This window comes from Sinohyriopsis cumingii, chromosome 17, assembly GCF_028554795.1.
Source record: "Sinohyriopsis cumingii isolate HCF-2022 chromosome 17, ASM2855479v2, whole genome shotgun sequence".
NCBI lineage: Eukaryota > Metazoa > Mollusca > Bivalvia > Unionida > Unionidae > Sinohyriopsis > Sinohyriopsis cumingii.
This window is the reverse complement of record NC_142977.1, coordinates 77702518-77718511: the sequence shown is the minus strand read 5'-3', so window position 1 is coordinate 77718511 and position 15994 is coordinate 77702518. Positions and strand designations below refer to the sequence as shown.

At 35.6% G+C, this 15994-nt stretch overlaps 1 protein-coding gene across 1 annotated transcript in view; it reads left to right on the top strand.

Annotated features, from left to right (window-relative positions):
• LOC149779281 (uncharacterized) overlaps positions 1 to 15994 on the top strand; it is a 151746-nt gene that overhangs the window by 30018 nt on the left and 105734 nt on the right. Inside the window, exons 7-10 of the mRNA XM_089939880.1 lie at positions 4464 to 5304; positions 6532 to 6602; positions 10214 to 12275; positions 14417 to 14555. Of these exons, the coding sequence (XP_089796006.1) occupies positions 4464 to 5304; positions 6532 to 6602; positions 10214 to 12275; positions 14417 to 14555 (3113 nt within the window). The remainder of the gene's footprint in view (positions 1 to 4463; positions 5305 to 6531; positions 6603 to 10213; positions 12276 to 14416; positions 14556 to 15994) is intronic.

The window sequence follows — 15994 nt, the reverse complement described above, 5'->3', positions numbered from 1 at the left end:
CAGGTGTTATCTGGAATGGTCTTTTGAGTTCTTCTTTCTTGACTGTCAGCAATTACTTCAGAAAGTAAGGGAGATCCTAATTTCCAGATATGTCAAGAAATCCACATTGAAGACTGCCACACCCCAGTTAGGTTGAAGTTCCTTGTAAATTCATCATTCTAATGGAATCAGGCTTTCCACACTGTATGGCCCTTTCACCATTTGGTTTTTCAGTTGAATTTGTACCCAATGCAGACCTTCTGACAAGGTTGAACACTAAGCTCACAACCTTTCTCTTCCAGCCACAAATCAAAAGCCTGGATAGCCAATGTCCTTTCATCAGAATTTCTCAGGTTTTCCAGAAAATGAGGAAATTTGAATGCCAATTTGTACTGTTTGCTTCCCACAATAATAGAAATCATAGATCAATGATCTCAATCTAACAGCAGAGATTCCTGGGTCAGTACTGCCTTTCTTTACCTGCCAAAATATCCATGTATACATGTTCTCCACATGTGTGCTGCATCAGCATTCACATTTCTACCAACCCCTCTGATTCCCAAAGGTTTTGCAAAATGAGAATTAATTGGAGTGCTAACTAATCCTGAATGATTCACACACACAAGTGGGAAAGATCATAGGTCAATGACGTTTTGAACTTAGCAATGATGATTTCCTGGAGTATCCTACCTACTTGCTGCTGAAACAATTGTGAATGCAAGTTTTTGATCCAAACCTGGAGATGTTGAATGTACCTGCCCAGCTTATATCAAACAACCCTCAGAAAGATAGTTTTCTAAACAGTTTGTGGACAGAAGTGATCTAGAAAGTGGGGGTTTATTAAAATGTTATCCTTTTTTAGCGCCAGTGCCAGGGTAAGTATCTTCTACACTTCTTTGGTTCTAGTCATATGATTTTTTTTTCTTTTTCAGGTGATAATTATCTTGCAAAGTGTGGGTAAATGTGGGCATAATGAGACATTTACCCTACCTTTTTATTGTGTACTAATTGTACACATACCAATGTTTGTCCTATTTGTTTTTCATGGGAAGAGGCAAGAAGGGGACCACTTTCTCCTTTTAATCTCAGGATGACTCCCTAAAATCCCCCTAGCTGTATCCAAAGCATTTGCGAGCTGAGGGCATGCTTTCCATTTTGAACAGACTTTCTTGTGCAATTGTTGTTCAGATCTTCTGTTGCTCCTGCACTCGGGGATGGTTTTGGAGCCTAGTCAAATATTTTCTTAGATCTGAATTTCACCACCTGAATTTATGGATAAATCAAGACCAGTTTCTGACTTGAGTTCCTGTTCACACCCTTTAACCCACTCCCTTCTGTACACACACTAATAAGATTCAGGATGGGATGTTAATCTAGATCCAGAGTGGACTTAGAAGAATTGACCATTCATATTAACAACATATAAAAAAACAGTGTTTCTAGTGCAACTGGGGTGTGTCAGCATCATAAGGCATTGTTGCAATATGATCATTGTGGAAAACACATTGGTGTTGTGAACCTTAAGATGTCAAGGAGGCACTCATGCTCCCTCTCTTTACATTAAAGTTTGGAATCTCTGTTGATGATCAATCTAAGAGATCCCTCTTAGAGTCCACCTTATTCTGGTCAAAAGGAATATCCTGGTTGACAGGTTGTCCAGACAGGGCTTTGTGGTCTTACAAGATTGCACTAGTTGGTGTCAGAGGCACTTTTCATTTGTAGGGGAGGCCATTAGTGGACTTAGTCTAAAGTGGGTTCATATAACTCCACAAGTTTTTCCGCAAGTCAGGATTCCCACATCTCCATTGACCATGATGAATGTGCCCCCACCTGGCCCCAGTGGTCATGTTCAGTGATCTCCTTGACCTTTTGGTAGACAAGCCCATGAGATTGTCACAGAAGAGGGACCTGCTGTTGCAGCATAGCTGGTCCAAACACACCAAATTTCCACCTTCGTGCTTGACTTGTCTGAATGATCTGCTTAGACTGGATTTTTGGCAAGGTTGCCAACTGCATTACCCAGACTAGGAGGCAATCTATTTCCAAAGCCTACAATGCCAAGTGGAGAAACTTTTGTAATTTGTACAGTAGGTAATGCATTGTTCCTATATTTACCTCTTTAACTGACTGCATCAGTGGCCTATGTGGTCAGAGTGTCTGCATCAGATGCAGGAGGTTGTGGGTTCAAACTGTGGCTGAGTCATACCAAAGACTTAAATAAATGGTGTTAACAGCTTAAAAGGTTAGTGTTAGGACTGGTTGGTCTGGTGTCAGGATAATGTGACTGGGTAGGACATGATGGTACATGTCTGCAGCACAATGCCACAGTGCTAGACATCACTTAAACTGCCACATCTTTTCCAGGAAATAGAATGACATGTATTTGCCATTAATGGTTACAGGGCAGCCCTTTCTGATACTCTTTAAATTCTCAGTGGGTTATGCAATTGGATCAGGTTTCTGATCTCATCAGGTATTTTAACTTTGGAGACAGGTATCTTGATCATTAATAATGCCTAGATGGAACCTTTCATGTGTTCTTTGGGCATTATCTAAACTTTCTTGTGAACATTTGAGTGTCACTTAATTGAGGACTTTACCCTTAGGATAGTTTTCCTGTCTTTTCGTCTTGGGGATAATAATGATTGGTTGGCTCCATTAGGCACTTAAACTTTTGTTTGGCTTCCTCTTAAAAAAGAAGGAAATTGTCTTATTCACCCACTCAAGAGATCCTCTGAGACTTTTCTAATTTGTACAGTAGTAAATGCATTGTTCCTATCTTTACCTCTTTAATTGACTGCATCAGTGGCCTAAGTGGTTAGAGTGTCTGCCTCAGATGCAGGAGGTCGTGGGTTCAAACTGGCTGAGTCATACCAAAGACTTATATAAATGGTGCTAACAGCTTAAGAGGTTAGTGTTAGGACTGGTTGGTCTGGTGTCAGGATAATGTGACTGGGTAGGACATGATGGTACATGTCAGCGGCATGATGCCACTGTGCTAGACATCACCATAAACTGCCACATCTTTTCCATGAAATAGAATGACATGTATTTGCTACTAATGGTTACAGGGCAGCCCTTTCTGATACTCTTTAAATTATCAGTGGGTTATGCCATTGTGGGGGTAAAACTAATTTTAATTATGTAATACCTACCTGCTACTATTGCAGAGATTTACACCTCCAACAATAATGCTCTAATGTCCTGTAGTCTTGATCCAAGTCAAGAGTGAAGATATTCCATATGTTGGATATGACTAAGGAATTGGATATTAGACTGGGATTGTTTTCTTTTCTTTCTGGCCTCCAATTGCTGATTAGAGGGAGGGAATATTTAGTTTTGACTGGAGACTTAGTGACCTGGAAATGGGTAGCACTGCAGTAGTAGCAGTTAATTATTACATAGTTGAAATTAGTTTTACTGCCCTGCCATAATTCTTCTCATATTTGTGCGATCAGAAATACTTCACTAATTTTAAACCTTGGTATCACAAATAGCTCATGTCCCGCTATGATTCTTTGAGAGGAAGTTAGCTGCCACCACAATCAGATTTTACCATTCCATGATCACAGAAATCGTTTGCGATGATGAAATGGATTTAAGGTCATAACACAAGCCTCTCCATCCTTCATGCAAATTTTGACTTTTATCAACTGAAGGCCTTGATCCTTTGTCTGAAATTGAATCTTACATGATATAGAAGACTATTTACAGAACCTCTATGACTTACCTCTATTATCTGATTATCCACTAAGTACACAAGGTACTAAACCAAGATTTGACAAATTACTTATGCATGTAGGAGCATGATTTTAGGGCGGTTACCACTAGCACAGCATTTGAGTGCAACTGCTTCCTAACTGACATCATGCAAGTCGTGGGATGGAGGTCAGAGATGACATTTTCAAGATATATTTATATATATATACTTTTGGGTAAAGGGCCTCAACGGAGGCAAGTTGATTTAACTGATTAAGTCACCCTCTTAAATAAAGACATTAATTATTATTATTATTATTATTATCAATTGGACATTTTTTTTAGGTTATCTGCACTGATTCACCACCCCTTGTGACCTCAAAACACATTTTTTGAGCCCTCCTGCCTCCTCAAAACTGTCTGGAAATATGGCAGGTATATCTCAAGCCATCCCTGCTATGACATTCCAGGAAGAGCATCCACATCCATTCTGTTAGTAACTGATGATTAATGAGTTTTGGCACCAATCAAACTGTTTAGTGAAAGACCAGTCCAGTCTTAACTTCTGCCTAGGCAAGCAGACAGCCTTTTAATATTTTTGATACTAAAACAGCTTTAGATGTCTGGATTTACAAGATTATCTGCTATTGTATTTTGAAAATGGCATGTATTATTTAAAAAAAGTTTACTTGAAAAATTGGCTTCTAGAACTTGATGTGTATAATGAAAGTAAACAACATAAAGATTTTGTTTTAAATTCTACAAAAATACACCTTATTTTGTAGGTCTGCCAGTCTACAACATGTGGACATTTGAAAGCAATGCCTGCTTTGAGGTAAAACCCAGAAAGATTAAGACTTTCTCCAGGTTCATGGAAAATAGAAAGCAATACTATTCAAGGCAAAATAAAACTTGTAAAAGTGCAAAATGGCAAAAATCAACACACACCCTAGCAGAAGGAAATGTAAACAAGGTCAATTTACACAAAAGGAAATTAATGGAAAATGCTTGGGATGATAATTTGATTGATTTCAAAAGACAAAAGATGGAATTGAATCAAGATGTGCCAAACATAAATAGCATGGAGCAAGTCTCTGTGGACGGTAAAAATGTTGTTGCCAGGAGGGTATGCAACTCTGACCTTGACCTTGTAAAATGGAAAGATGAAAATAATATGCCAACAATGGACAATCTTTCTCTAAGAAGAGAACTGACAGGTAGTTTGATATGTTGCATAGAAACATCAAAGCATGTTGTCAGTAATCTGACTGATTCACTAAATCCTATTAATGCCAGCCTGGACTGTCATACTGTTGTATTCAGAAACAATTTAAAAAGGAAGTTTGATCATAATCAGACAGAGACTCAGTCTAAAACAAAAAGGCCGACTAGATCTGTTGAGTTTTCACCAGATTTGGATATAGTTAAATTTGTGTTAGGAAATAAAGATAATTCATTTATATCCAAGCGAACTGAAATAACTGGTACAGAACATACTGATTTGAAGTCTAACCAAGGTCTGACTTTAGTAACAAAGACCAAAAAGCAGAAGAGAAGAAAAAAGAAAAGGAAGAAAAAGATGACTGAAGCAGAAGCAGTAAAAATACCTGACTTCAAACCATACAAGTAAGCTACATAAGTAATATTATGCTTGCTATCTTTTAAAAGCATGAAATTGCTGTTGTGAACAATCATCCAAGATAAGTTTAAAGTCCCAATGCCTCTGTTACATGCAAAAAATCATATATGCCAAATTGTCTGAATAATACTGAACCTTGAAAAATATTGGTCCTAAACATCCATTAAAACCAGATAATATCGATGTGTCATCACATTATGAGCCATGTAATTTCTCCCTTGAAGAACCTAGCCATGTTTCACATGTGAACAAATTAATCCATGTGTCTACTGATTTGAAAACTGGAACACAAGATTTGATGATGTCACCTTTATAAACATAAGAAGCCAATACTTCATTAAACCCCTCTAAGTATTCCAGTGCCCCAGCTGATCATCAATATTTACATGGGTCCTATTTTATCTAATGTACACTTTTCCTTCTGAGATCTGCTTATAAAAAGTGGGTTTGCCTCACTTTGTTCCTCTCGAATCAGTTTGTGCTCCACATGAAAATGTTGATGCTATTAGATTAGTCAATAACAGAATTTGTTGAATTTATTACATCACTACTTTTGAAGCATTCACAAAATAGAACAGAGTTATGAGTGATTTCATTGATTGAATTAAGGGGTGGCATCTCTTTATTCTAAACTGAATATTTGACTTTGGCATCTTGATTATTTCAAGCTACAGTTTATGTCAGATGACTCTTAAGTCATTTCCTTCTTTCCAAGCTTTAGTTTGACTGGAAGAATGTTGAAATTTGTGAAAAACAGCAGCATTGGGGCTTTAAGATTTTGCTCATTGAATCTGTAACTATAAAATTAAAACTTTTTCTTCCAGGATCAGAATGTAATCCTTATGATTCTATTATCTTCAATAGTCTTATCAAGAGAATAAATAGAGTGTACCTCAGTGTAGTCATGCCAGCACCTTTAATAAAATATTTATTGTTCTAAAATGAATTCTCATAAATGACACCTGTAGCTGATATAGTTGGTACAGCACTCCTACATATTCAGTTAGAGCAATACTTTCATAGTAGAAAAATCTTAGTATGGAATCCATTTGTTACATACATGTTACATATTTAGAACTGTTAAGTTATTATTTGTAAAGATATATATATATAAATAATATATAATCTATTCACCTAGAAAAAGCAACACGTTGAACTGTTTTTAGTGTTGGATGCTAAATTAAATTAAGTATATGATGTTAATTTCTTTCCAGATTTCACCTGTATCTTCCAAGATCAAGCTTTCTCTACTGTAGGAATTTAAGAGAAAGATTCCACGCATCATGTAAGAATTCAAGCTTTTTTTAAATGTACACCTTGCTCTGATAGTTGGCAGGGATATTGTAATCTTCTTGTACATTGAAACATGCCTTGAAATATCACCCCACCCCTTCTGCCATTCAAAAGTGGTCACTCAAGACAGGTTGTTTCATTAAAGGTCCTACAAGTGTCTAATTAGAGGTCAATCAACTGTATGACACTGTTGGTCCAAGTATGAAAAATCTATTATTGCATGATGGATTTTACTTACAGTAGTTTTGCAGATGGTCATTTCCATCATGTGTTGATCCATTATTCCATCCATTCTTCCATGCCAGTATCTTTCAGTCAGTTTTCCTTGTTATGTGAACTCTGTCTATGCCATTGCAAGAGGCCAATGTTAATTGATTTAAATTCTATGATGTTAGATGACAGTTAGAACATGTAGATGGCAAAAGAGGTTTTGGATCCAGGACAAAGGCTTATTAGAAAATGGATGGTAAAAATTAAAAGCCTTAATTATGAACATTTACAATGCTGCCCTAAATTTGAACATTTGCAATGGCTTTCATCTTCTGCTTTTCTGTCTGTCAACTGTATGTGTATATGTGTACCCCTGCAGGACTCTACAGATTGGATAGCTCAGGACTTGTCAGTTTTTCATTCAGACTTTTGCTTAAAAGCAAGAATGTCGTCATTGGCAAGTTTAATTTTGAAAAACCAAAATCCTAATTTATTTGCAAGATTTGTATGCCGCTTTTTGGGGGACTGTCTTCTTCTTAATTTAGCATTTTTCCCTTTTAACCATGTTATTAATGTGGAAGTATATGATTGAATATGTCATGCTGAAATTGACCTTTCAGACATCTACAATTTTGCAAATTGTTCAGAACCATTATTGTATATTAGCAATTTTCAGTTTTTAAAAAGAGTTCAAAGTCTGTATGTATTATAGTCCATTGCTTAATCATCACAGGCAGAGAAATTGTGAAAATCCTTGTTTGTCCTTTTGATAGCCAGCTTTGAAAATCTACTTTGTATTGTATGCATGTGACTGTATAATGTGTGTGTCCATACATGTTTGTGCATGATTGCACAAGCCTTTGTCAGAGGAGAAAACCTCATGTTGAAATCTTCAAAGAATCAATTGATATATTTTCTCACTGCACTGCTATTTTGAAAAAAATATTTCACTGGAATAAAAGAAGAAATAATACAAGCTGAAAGTAGATATGCTGATATTATTTACAAAGTACTCATAATTTCAGCTAATTTAGAATTTGTTACAAATCTGCACAGTAATTAATTTGAGCTCTTCATTGTAATGTTAGAAACAGAAGTAAGACATATTAGTCCTATTGTAACTCATCATCAGTTCTGCCATGGAAAGTGTCACACAAATTAACACAAACTTATTTAATATATTTGAGATGAACAATAATAAAGGTTAATCAGTTTTCTTCTATTCAATGGTGTCTTGTTGTTCATCAGCTTTCTTCCAGATGGCCATCCATGACTCGAATCTTACCGTTTATCTGAGTTTGTAACATTGCGGCTCATGTCATCATTAATCTGATGCTAGAACATGGACAATTGTTGTTGTTGTTGTTCTAGGGTTTAACGCCATTTTTCAGCACAAGATAGGCTATACATGGCAGCCAGTATAACTGGTGGAGGAAGAACCCTGGAAAACCCAGGGAAGAACCACCGACGCACGAGAAGCTACTGGCAGGCTTTCCCATGTACCCATGCTAGTCGAGCCTTGGACTGGAACCCACACAGACAGAGGTGAGATGGCAGTGATCCGGAATGGTGAGCGCTTTAGACCACGCGGCCACTTGGGGCCCCAGAACAAGGACAAGGATTTGCAGAAAAATATATTGTTTTTGCTGGCTTGGAGGTCTTAGGTTTATATGCTCCACAGTTAATTTAGACAGATTTTGAGAAGTAATTAAAATCAGCTTGATTACATATGATAAAATTGATAATGTTTTTAGAACTCAGTATATTTGTATTTTCTCACTGTGTATTTGAAAACAAATGGAATGTGCTTTTAGAAGTTCCATTACTCTCTGCCTTTGGGGATGGGGTTTTTGGTTCAAACAAAAGATATGAAAATTTAATTTACAATTGATGATTTCAGCAATAAAACTTAGTTATTATTCCAACAAACAAGCAGCTGAAATAAACAGGTTAGTGATTTTAAAAACATATTTTTGTATATACTATGGCGCATTGCAAACAAAACATTAGTCATGAAAAAATGCCTATTTGTATTGCAGTACTTAATCTTATACCTAATGATAAAATGTACAGTATAGTCACACTCACATGAACACAAATGCTACAATCTCTCTTTTTTTTGGGGGTGGGGGGGGTGGGCAATCAGTGCTTTCATATATTTGGGGTACAATATTAATTCTTTAATTTTTTTTTCTGTTCAAAGAGCAATGCAAAAATTTCAACATAGCATTTTAGTGCTGTTTTTTCAGCTTTTGTGTAAGTTTAATTATGAAATTAAAATCAATTGTTGTCAGTCTTGTTGAAAATTAGCATATGAAATTTGAAGGCATTATTGAAAATCCATGCATTTGTAGTCTTGTTGCAAGCAAATTATTACTCTTTGGACGTTTATAGATTAATTGCTGATAAAGGTAAACATATAGAATTTATTTATGTTTTATATTTTAGTCTGTAAAATTAGGAACTAGCTTATAACTTGAAGCCAGGCAATAATTATTGATTGTATCCTATTTTGAGTTTGCTTTTGTGGAAATTTCATACAAATATTTTGCTGAATCAAACTTAGATAAATGTTAATATTTTCTTAAAGTTAAATGAGTTTTTCGTTTATTTTTATATTATTTGGCTCTGAGTTTCTGTAAAATGGCTGTTTTAAGCAATTCTTCTGAACATTCCTATTTTGATCTCTTTACATTAACTTTTCCCTATTTAACCACTGTTTCCTCCTATTCTCCCACCACTTTGCCTTATTTTTCATATTTAATCACTGTTTCACCCTATTCTCCCACCACTTTACCTTAGTTTCCTTATTTAACCACTGTTTCCCCCATTCTCCCACCACTTTGCCTTATTTTCCCTGTTTAATCACTGCTTCACCCTATTCTACCACCACCTTACCTTATTTTCCCTATTTAATCACTGTTTCATCCTATTCTCCCACCACTTTACTATATTTTCCCTATTTAATCACTGTTTCACCCTATTCTCCCACCACTTTACCTTATTTTCCCAACATTGTAAACTTTTTGGTGGGTGAGAATAGGCACTTTGATCTAATTTTTGAGGTCTGCATGGACTCAGTACAGTCAACTCTGAAGTTTTTGAACTACAGTAACGTTTTTTGGTTTGATATATTTACAACACCAAAGCTATAATTGTTGAAGTAAGGTCACTTTCCTTTCAAAATTTAAATGCTGAGACCTGCAGAATAGACATCTAAATTATAATCTATCGTCAATGAATGTTTTTTTACTCTCGGTTTTAAAAATATAAAGAATTTTGTCCTCACATGATTGGACAACATACTTGTTTTACCTTCTTTAAAGAGGCAATGATAGCTGTTATGCCATAATTTTTACATTTGTAAGTTCCTTTTCTTTAAAAAAATTTCAGTTGTTTTGTCAGGGTTGAACTGTGGCCTAGAAGGTACATTACATCTGTACAAAATTATTTTCCAAGATACAGCCATTTTGGATGACAACAGTCATGTTAGGGCAGTTATACCAGATTCTCTGACAGATGAAAGGAATCATCAGGACTCAAAAGAAGACAATGTTGTAACTTCAGAAGCCACTTCTCAAGTATGCATTGTACATGACTTTAGAGTTAACATTATTCTGGAATCATGTCATGGAGACCACAATTGTTTTTCTGAGAATCTTAGAGGTATCGGACAAAATCAAGTAAGCAGTCAGATGCAAGGATGCAGTGTCCAGCATAGTATCAGCCGTACTAATATGGCACAAGAATATCAAGGGACCAGACAATCTACCAATCAAATTACAACAGAGGAAAAAGAAGCAACTGCCTGTACAGGTAAAACTATAACTTGTCAGGAAAATTTACATTCTGAAGATCAACCTGCTGCAAAAGGTGACCATTCAAGCTTCTTCCAGTCAAAGAATGCCATGGATTCTTTCCTTTTTGCAATGAACACAGACCTACCTCAGAAATTACAAATTCCAATGGAAGTAAGCACTACTTCAGTTCATAATAGTGACTCATCTGACAATCTTACACTTGGACAACATCCTAATGTGTCCAACATTAACAGTTTACCCAGTGCTTCTAAATCAGGTTCAGATATGTGTATTTTCTATAGCTCTGGGTCTTCTGGAATTTCGATTCAAGATAGCACTTCTTCCTTGAATGGAAACTGTCTTATAGAGAAATTACAACAATTACATGACATGGAAATGAATATTTCTCCAGAAGTTGAAGACCTACACAAACATGTGCCCAGCTCAGCTGGCTTTGAATCACACACAGGTTTATTTTCTAGCAGTGAATCGGAAAGTAGGGATGATAAGTCATGGGTATCTGATTTCACAGAAAATTCTTTACAAAAGATTAAAGAAGCAGCAAAACTTAATCGATCTTTAAATAAGACAAGTTCAGGTTCAAACTTATATTCTTCTATATCTGACAGTTTTTTAGATGTGTTGGAAGAATTTGATAACACTGAAAGAAAACATGTATCAGAAGAATTTCATACGAGTGAAAGGGTAAGGAAACAGTCAAGTTTCTATAACATTCAAAGAGTTGGGAAAGTTTCTAGTGATAAAATAGACGTATTGAAATGTGAAGAACACAGTACTGTACACAGAGTTAGTGATGCTTTGAATAAAGAAACACTTGGAAATGTATTTTTGCTTCAGGAAAAGGGGACTGAATTTCAAAGACAAGCTAAGTTAGGTGAAGTCTTATTTAGTCATGGTTTAGTCAAAGGCATGGATCCAGCATCAAGTCAAGCAAGTCCGAAAGAATCAAATTATATGGCCTTCAAGAGTAGTGATTTCACATCAGTTTTAGTTAATGATACAAATTATGACCATACAAAATACATTGATCCAATGTCTGGCATAAATGTTGTAGAGGAGACAAATTACTTTGAAAATTTTAAAGAAGAAAGCTTGATTGGGACCCAAATGTTCGACGCGGCTTGCAAATATGAATCCCTAAAAGTGATAACATCATCATTTGTGGGTCACAGGTCACTTGAAAATTTGACTGAAGGTCCTGATGGAATCGGGTATAGTTTGGTGAATGCTGAAATGGATATCAATATTCCAAAACAAAACATAAACTTATCCTCAAAACTGATACCAGTCTTTGAAGGGAAACATGCAGAAATTGAAAATAGTTGCTATTTGATTGCAGAACCAACTGGGGTATTTTACACAGATCAGGCACCAAATTTGAATTCATTATGTGGTCATAAGTTAGAGGAGGAAGTTATTACCATGGAAACTACATTCAACCCAGAAAAGCAGGAGTTTAACAAAGGTCTTCCAGTGAAACCTAAAGAGGCTTTCATTTTGAATGGGGAGAAAATTGACAATCCACCATTTGAGCAAAACCAAGATGTACCTTTATCTACTACAATGTCATACATTGAAGTTCCATTTCTGAAGGAATTAATCCCATTGCTGCAGATGCTGATTACAAAACACAGGTATGAGAAAATTATATGCATAGGTTTTGGTGTCTGTACTAGCAGTTAGCATGACATATTTAGCAGTTACCAAGACATTTTTAGCAGTTAAGATGACACATTTATCAGTTGGCTTGATACCTGTTTAGCAGTTAGCATGACATGTTTGGCAGTGAGCATGATGTGTTTAGCAGTTAGCAGGATGTGTTTAGCAGTAAGCATGAATTGTTCAGCATTTAGCATGACATGTTGAGCAGTTAGCATGACATTCATTTAATAGTTAGCATGATGTGTTTAGCAGTTACCATGACATTTTTGGTGCAGTTAGCATGATACGTGTTTAGCAGTTAGCATGACATGTTAGCTGTTAGCATGATGTATATTGCAATTAGCATGATGTGTTTAGCAATTAGCATGATGTGTTTAGCAGTTAGCATGACATTTAGTAGTTGTTAGCATGACATTTAGTAGTTAGCATGATGTGTTTAGCAGTTAGCTTGACATGTTTAGCAGTTAGCATGACACTCTTTTTCACTTTTCTGACATTTACCTTTTCATCTTTGTCAGCAACAGTGGTAAGGGTATTGAAAGTCATACAGCATAAATAATGATGTTGTTTTCATGTGCAGCTGTGTTTTTTGAAAGTCATACAGCATAAATAATGGTGGTGTTCTCGAGTGTGGCAGTGTTCTTTGAAGGTCATATAGCAAATAATGGTGCTGTTCTCAAGTGAAACAGTGTTCTTTGAAAGTCATACAGCATAAATAATGGTGCTGTTCTCATGTGGGGCGGTGTTCTTTTGAAAAGGTTCTTTATAAAATGCTTCATTGATTTAAATAACATTTAATTTTGAGTGATTCTAGTGCTTCAGGTTGAATGAAGTACATAGTTCAAGGTCCATGTTAGGGGGTTATTCACGAAAAATATTCTTCATATTGGTAGTCATTTTGCCCAGTATATACATAGAAAGTGATATTGACTTCAACTTTTCTAGAATTTACATATTTCACTCCCAAATTTGGCCTTGAATCAACTCTTGTGTCTATTTTCCATTTAAAGAGCAAAGTAAATCAGTTTAAATATAGTATTTCCATGCTTTCTGATAAACTTTTGTTTTACTGTAATAATTGTTTATGGAAGCAATTATATACCTGTGTATGAGATTCTGGTTAGAAATTAACACATGAAACTTGAATAGGTGAGTGAAATCCCAAGCATTTGTGGGCTAATCATGGGGAAATTACTTTTTTAGAAGTTTGTAGGCTGATTTCTAGAAAAGGTAAACAAGTTTATTTCATGTTTCTTCCTGTGAACTGAAGACTTTTTCATTGAAATCTGTCACCCATTTTTGGTGGCAATATATTTTTAAAAGCAAGAAGTAAGTAATGCAGAAAACTTATTTATTCAAACTGAAATTTTTTAATATTTTTATTACAAGTATTAAGTATTTCATTTATTATATTAGTCTCCTCTAAGGTGTAGTAAAATGACTTTTAGCAACCATTTTGAACTTTCTACATTTTGTTCTCTTTTCTCTCACTTCTCCCTATCTTCTCACCTCTTTACCCTATTCTGGCAGGTAGAGAAGTCACATGATCCTAATATTGAGGCCATTGTGAATCCTATAGGTAGGAAGGAGATGACAACAATTTAGAAGCCTTTTTTCATATTTTTGCTGTAATTACCATTTAAGCAGCATAAACCTGTGCTCAAAAGCTGTCTCCAGGAAGGAGTTCAAAGTGGCCTTGATTAAAAGGTATCTGTACTTTAAAGGTTCATTTTGAAAGTTAAATTGGGTTTGAGCGAACTGTCAGAAAGTGGCTGTTTTGAGTGGGGATTTGGGAGTCAAGATAATGAAGTGGTAAGATGCTTAAATTGCAAAACTGCTGTCCTGGGTTTGATTCCTCGTTATAGAGCTTGTATTGGTATGTTGTTTTGTGCATTTCTTTATTTTTCCATTTTTCTCCATCTCAGTGAATCAGTGATCATATTGCATCATCATTTGAGTTTTCGTGATTGTATTGCATACATTGCATAAATTTGTTGTCCAATACATAAAATAAAAAAGTAAATTAAGTCCTGTATGAACAGATGAAATAATTATGCTCTCTTAAGCAGGTTCATTTAATGACATCTGTGTATCACCTATTTGCTTCCAACAGGAAATGTCCTTACAGAGCTTTATTGAATTATTACTGTCCAGTGCACACTGGCAGAAGGAAAGGGTGTGGCAGACAGCCAGCACATCATACAAAGTCCATAACAGGGACCCTACTGGAGGACTTCACACACCACAGACAGGTAAATTTATATGGAACATTTTAACAGTTTGTCCCTGTATATTCATTTTTGTTGAGACCATATGGGATATTAGCATTTGTACTAGTAACCATATTTCCCTCTTGAAGTTGTTATTATTATTATTATTATTATTAGACAGAGAGGAATAAGGCACTATCTTTCCAGACTATGCAGTGCATGTACATGAATGCATGTATGCCTTTGTATCGTTTGTTTCTGTGTTATTCACCTCTCCTCCACTGCTGTAGATAGTAGCTGTAACAAATGAAGGGTTGATACCTTTTCAGCTGTGAACATCATTTTCATATGTTTAATGGGCATAGAATTCAGGGCTGGGGAATAGGGGTTTGTGGGATGGGTTGTTGAATGGAAGGGATAGTTATAAACCAGGGAATGACAGATCTCATACTATAGATACAGAAATATTTGAAGCAGTTGTAGTAACTTTACAGTCCATAAGGGTGGATAGGGTAGTGATAAACTTTACAGTCCATAAGGGTGAACTGGAATGTGGATACGGTAGTGATAGAGTATTAAGATGTGAGTATATTGTGTGGAAATGGAGGCAATGTAGACTTGATGATAGGACAATGAATAGTTGAAAAGCATTGGACACCTAATTCCTTTCAGAATTATAGATTTAGCTGTGGCAGCTTTTGAAGTATATTATGTGAATCTGTTTAAAAATCATCAGAATCAAGAAATGACACTAAACAGTAGCAATGTTAAGGCGATTATATCATCTCTATGAATGGAAAGAGGTTACTGTGGTAATATATGCTATTAACATTGTGTTGCTACAAAAGATCTGACAGTTACAGGTCACCTGAATTCAGCTCCATGCTCTTACTCAGTTGTAACCCTATATGCCTTATGATAACATTAGTGTGAGAAACTAGTGTGCATGTGTTTTATCTGTATTAGTCAGTTGTAATCTAGCCATTAAAGTAGTTAGTCCAAACCATTGTTTATGTTATTTAGCAAAACATAACATGGTGTCAGAAGTGAAAATTTTGGAATAAGTTGGATTTATACCATCAAGAAGTATATCTCCATAAGAATACTGAAATTTTGGATGCACAAGTTTATTTGTTAATTGTGACATAATGGAAAAACTCAGTCAGCCACCTGAAATGGTCTTTAATTCCCACCATCTAGCAGAAACTTGAAGGAGGCGGAAGCAGACTATGCAGTTAAACTTAGACATTGTGCTTGCAGATAAAGAAGACAAAGAAAAATTAAGTGCTTTCCTATATATTATTGGTCAGCATGGTAAAGACATTTAAAACACATTTGCATTTGAGGCCAATGTAGCAGAAAAAATTGATCCACTGATCAAAACATTTGAGGATTATTGCATCCAAAGCAGAACATTACAGTAAAAAGGCACAGATTCAATACAAGAATCCAACAAAAGAATGAAACCATTGACCAATATG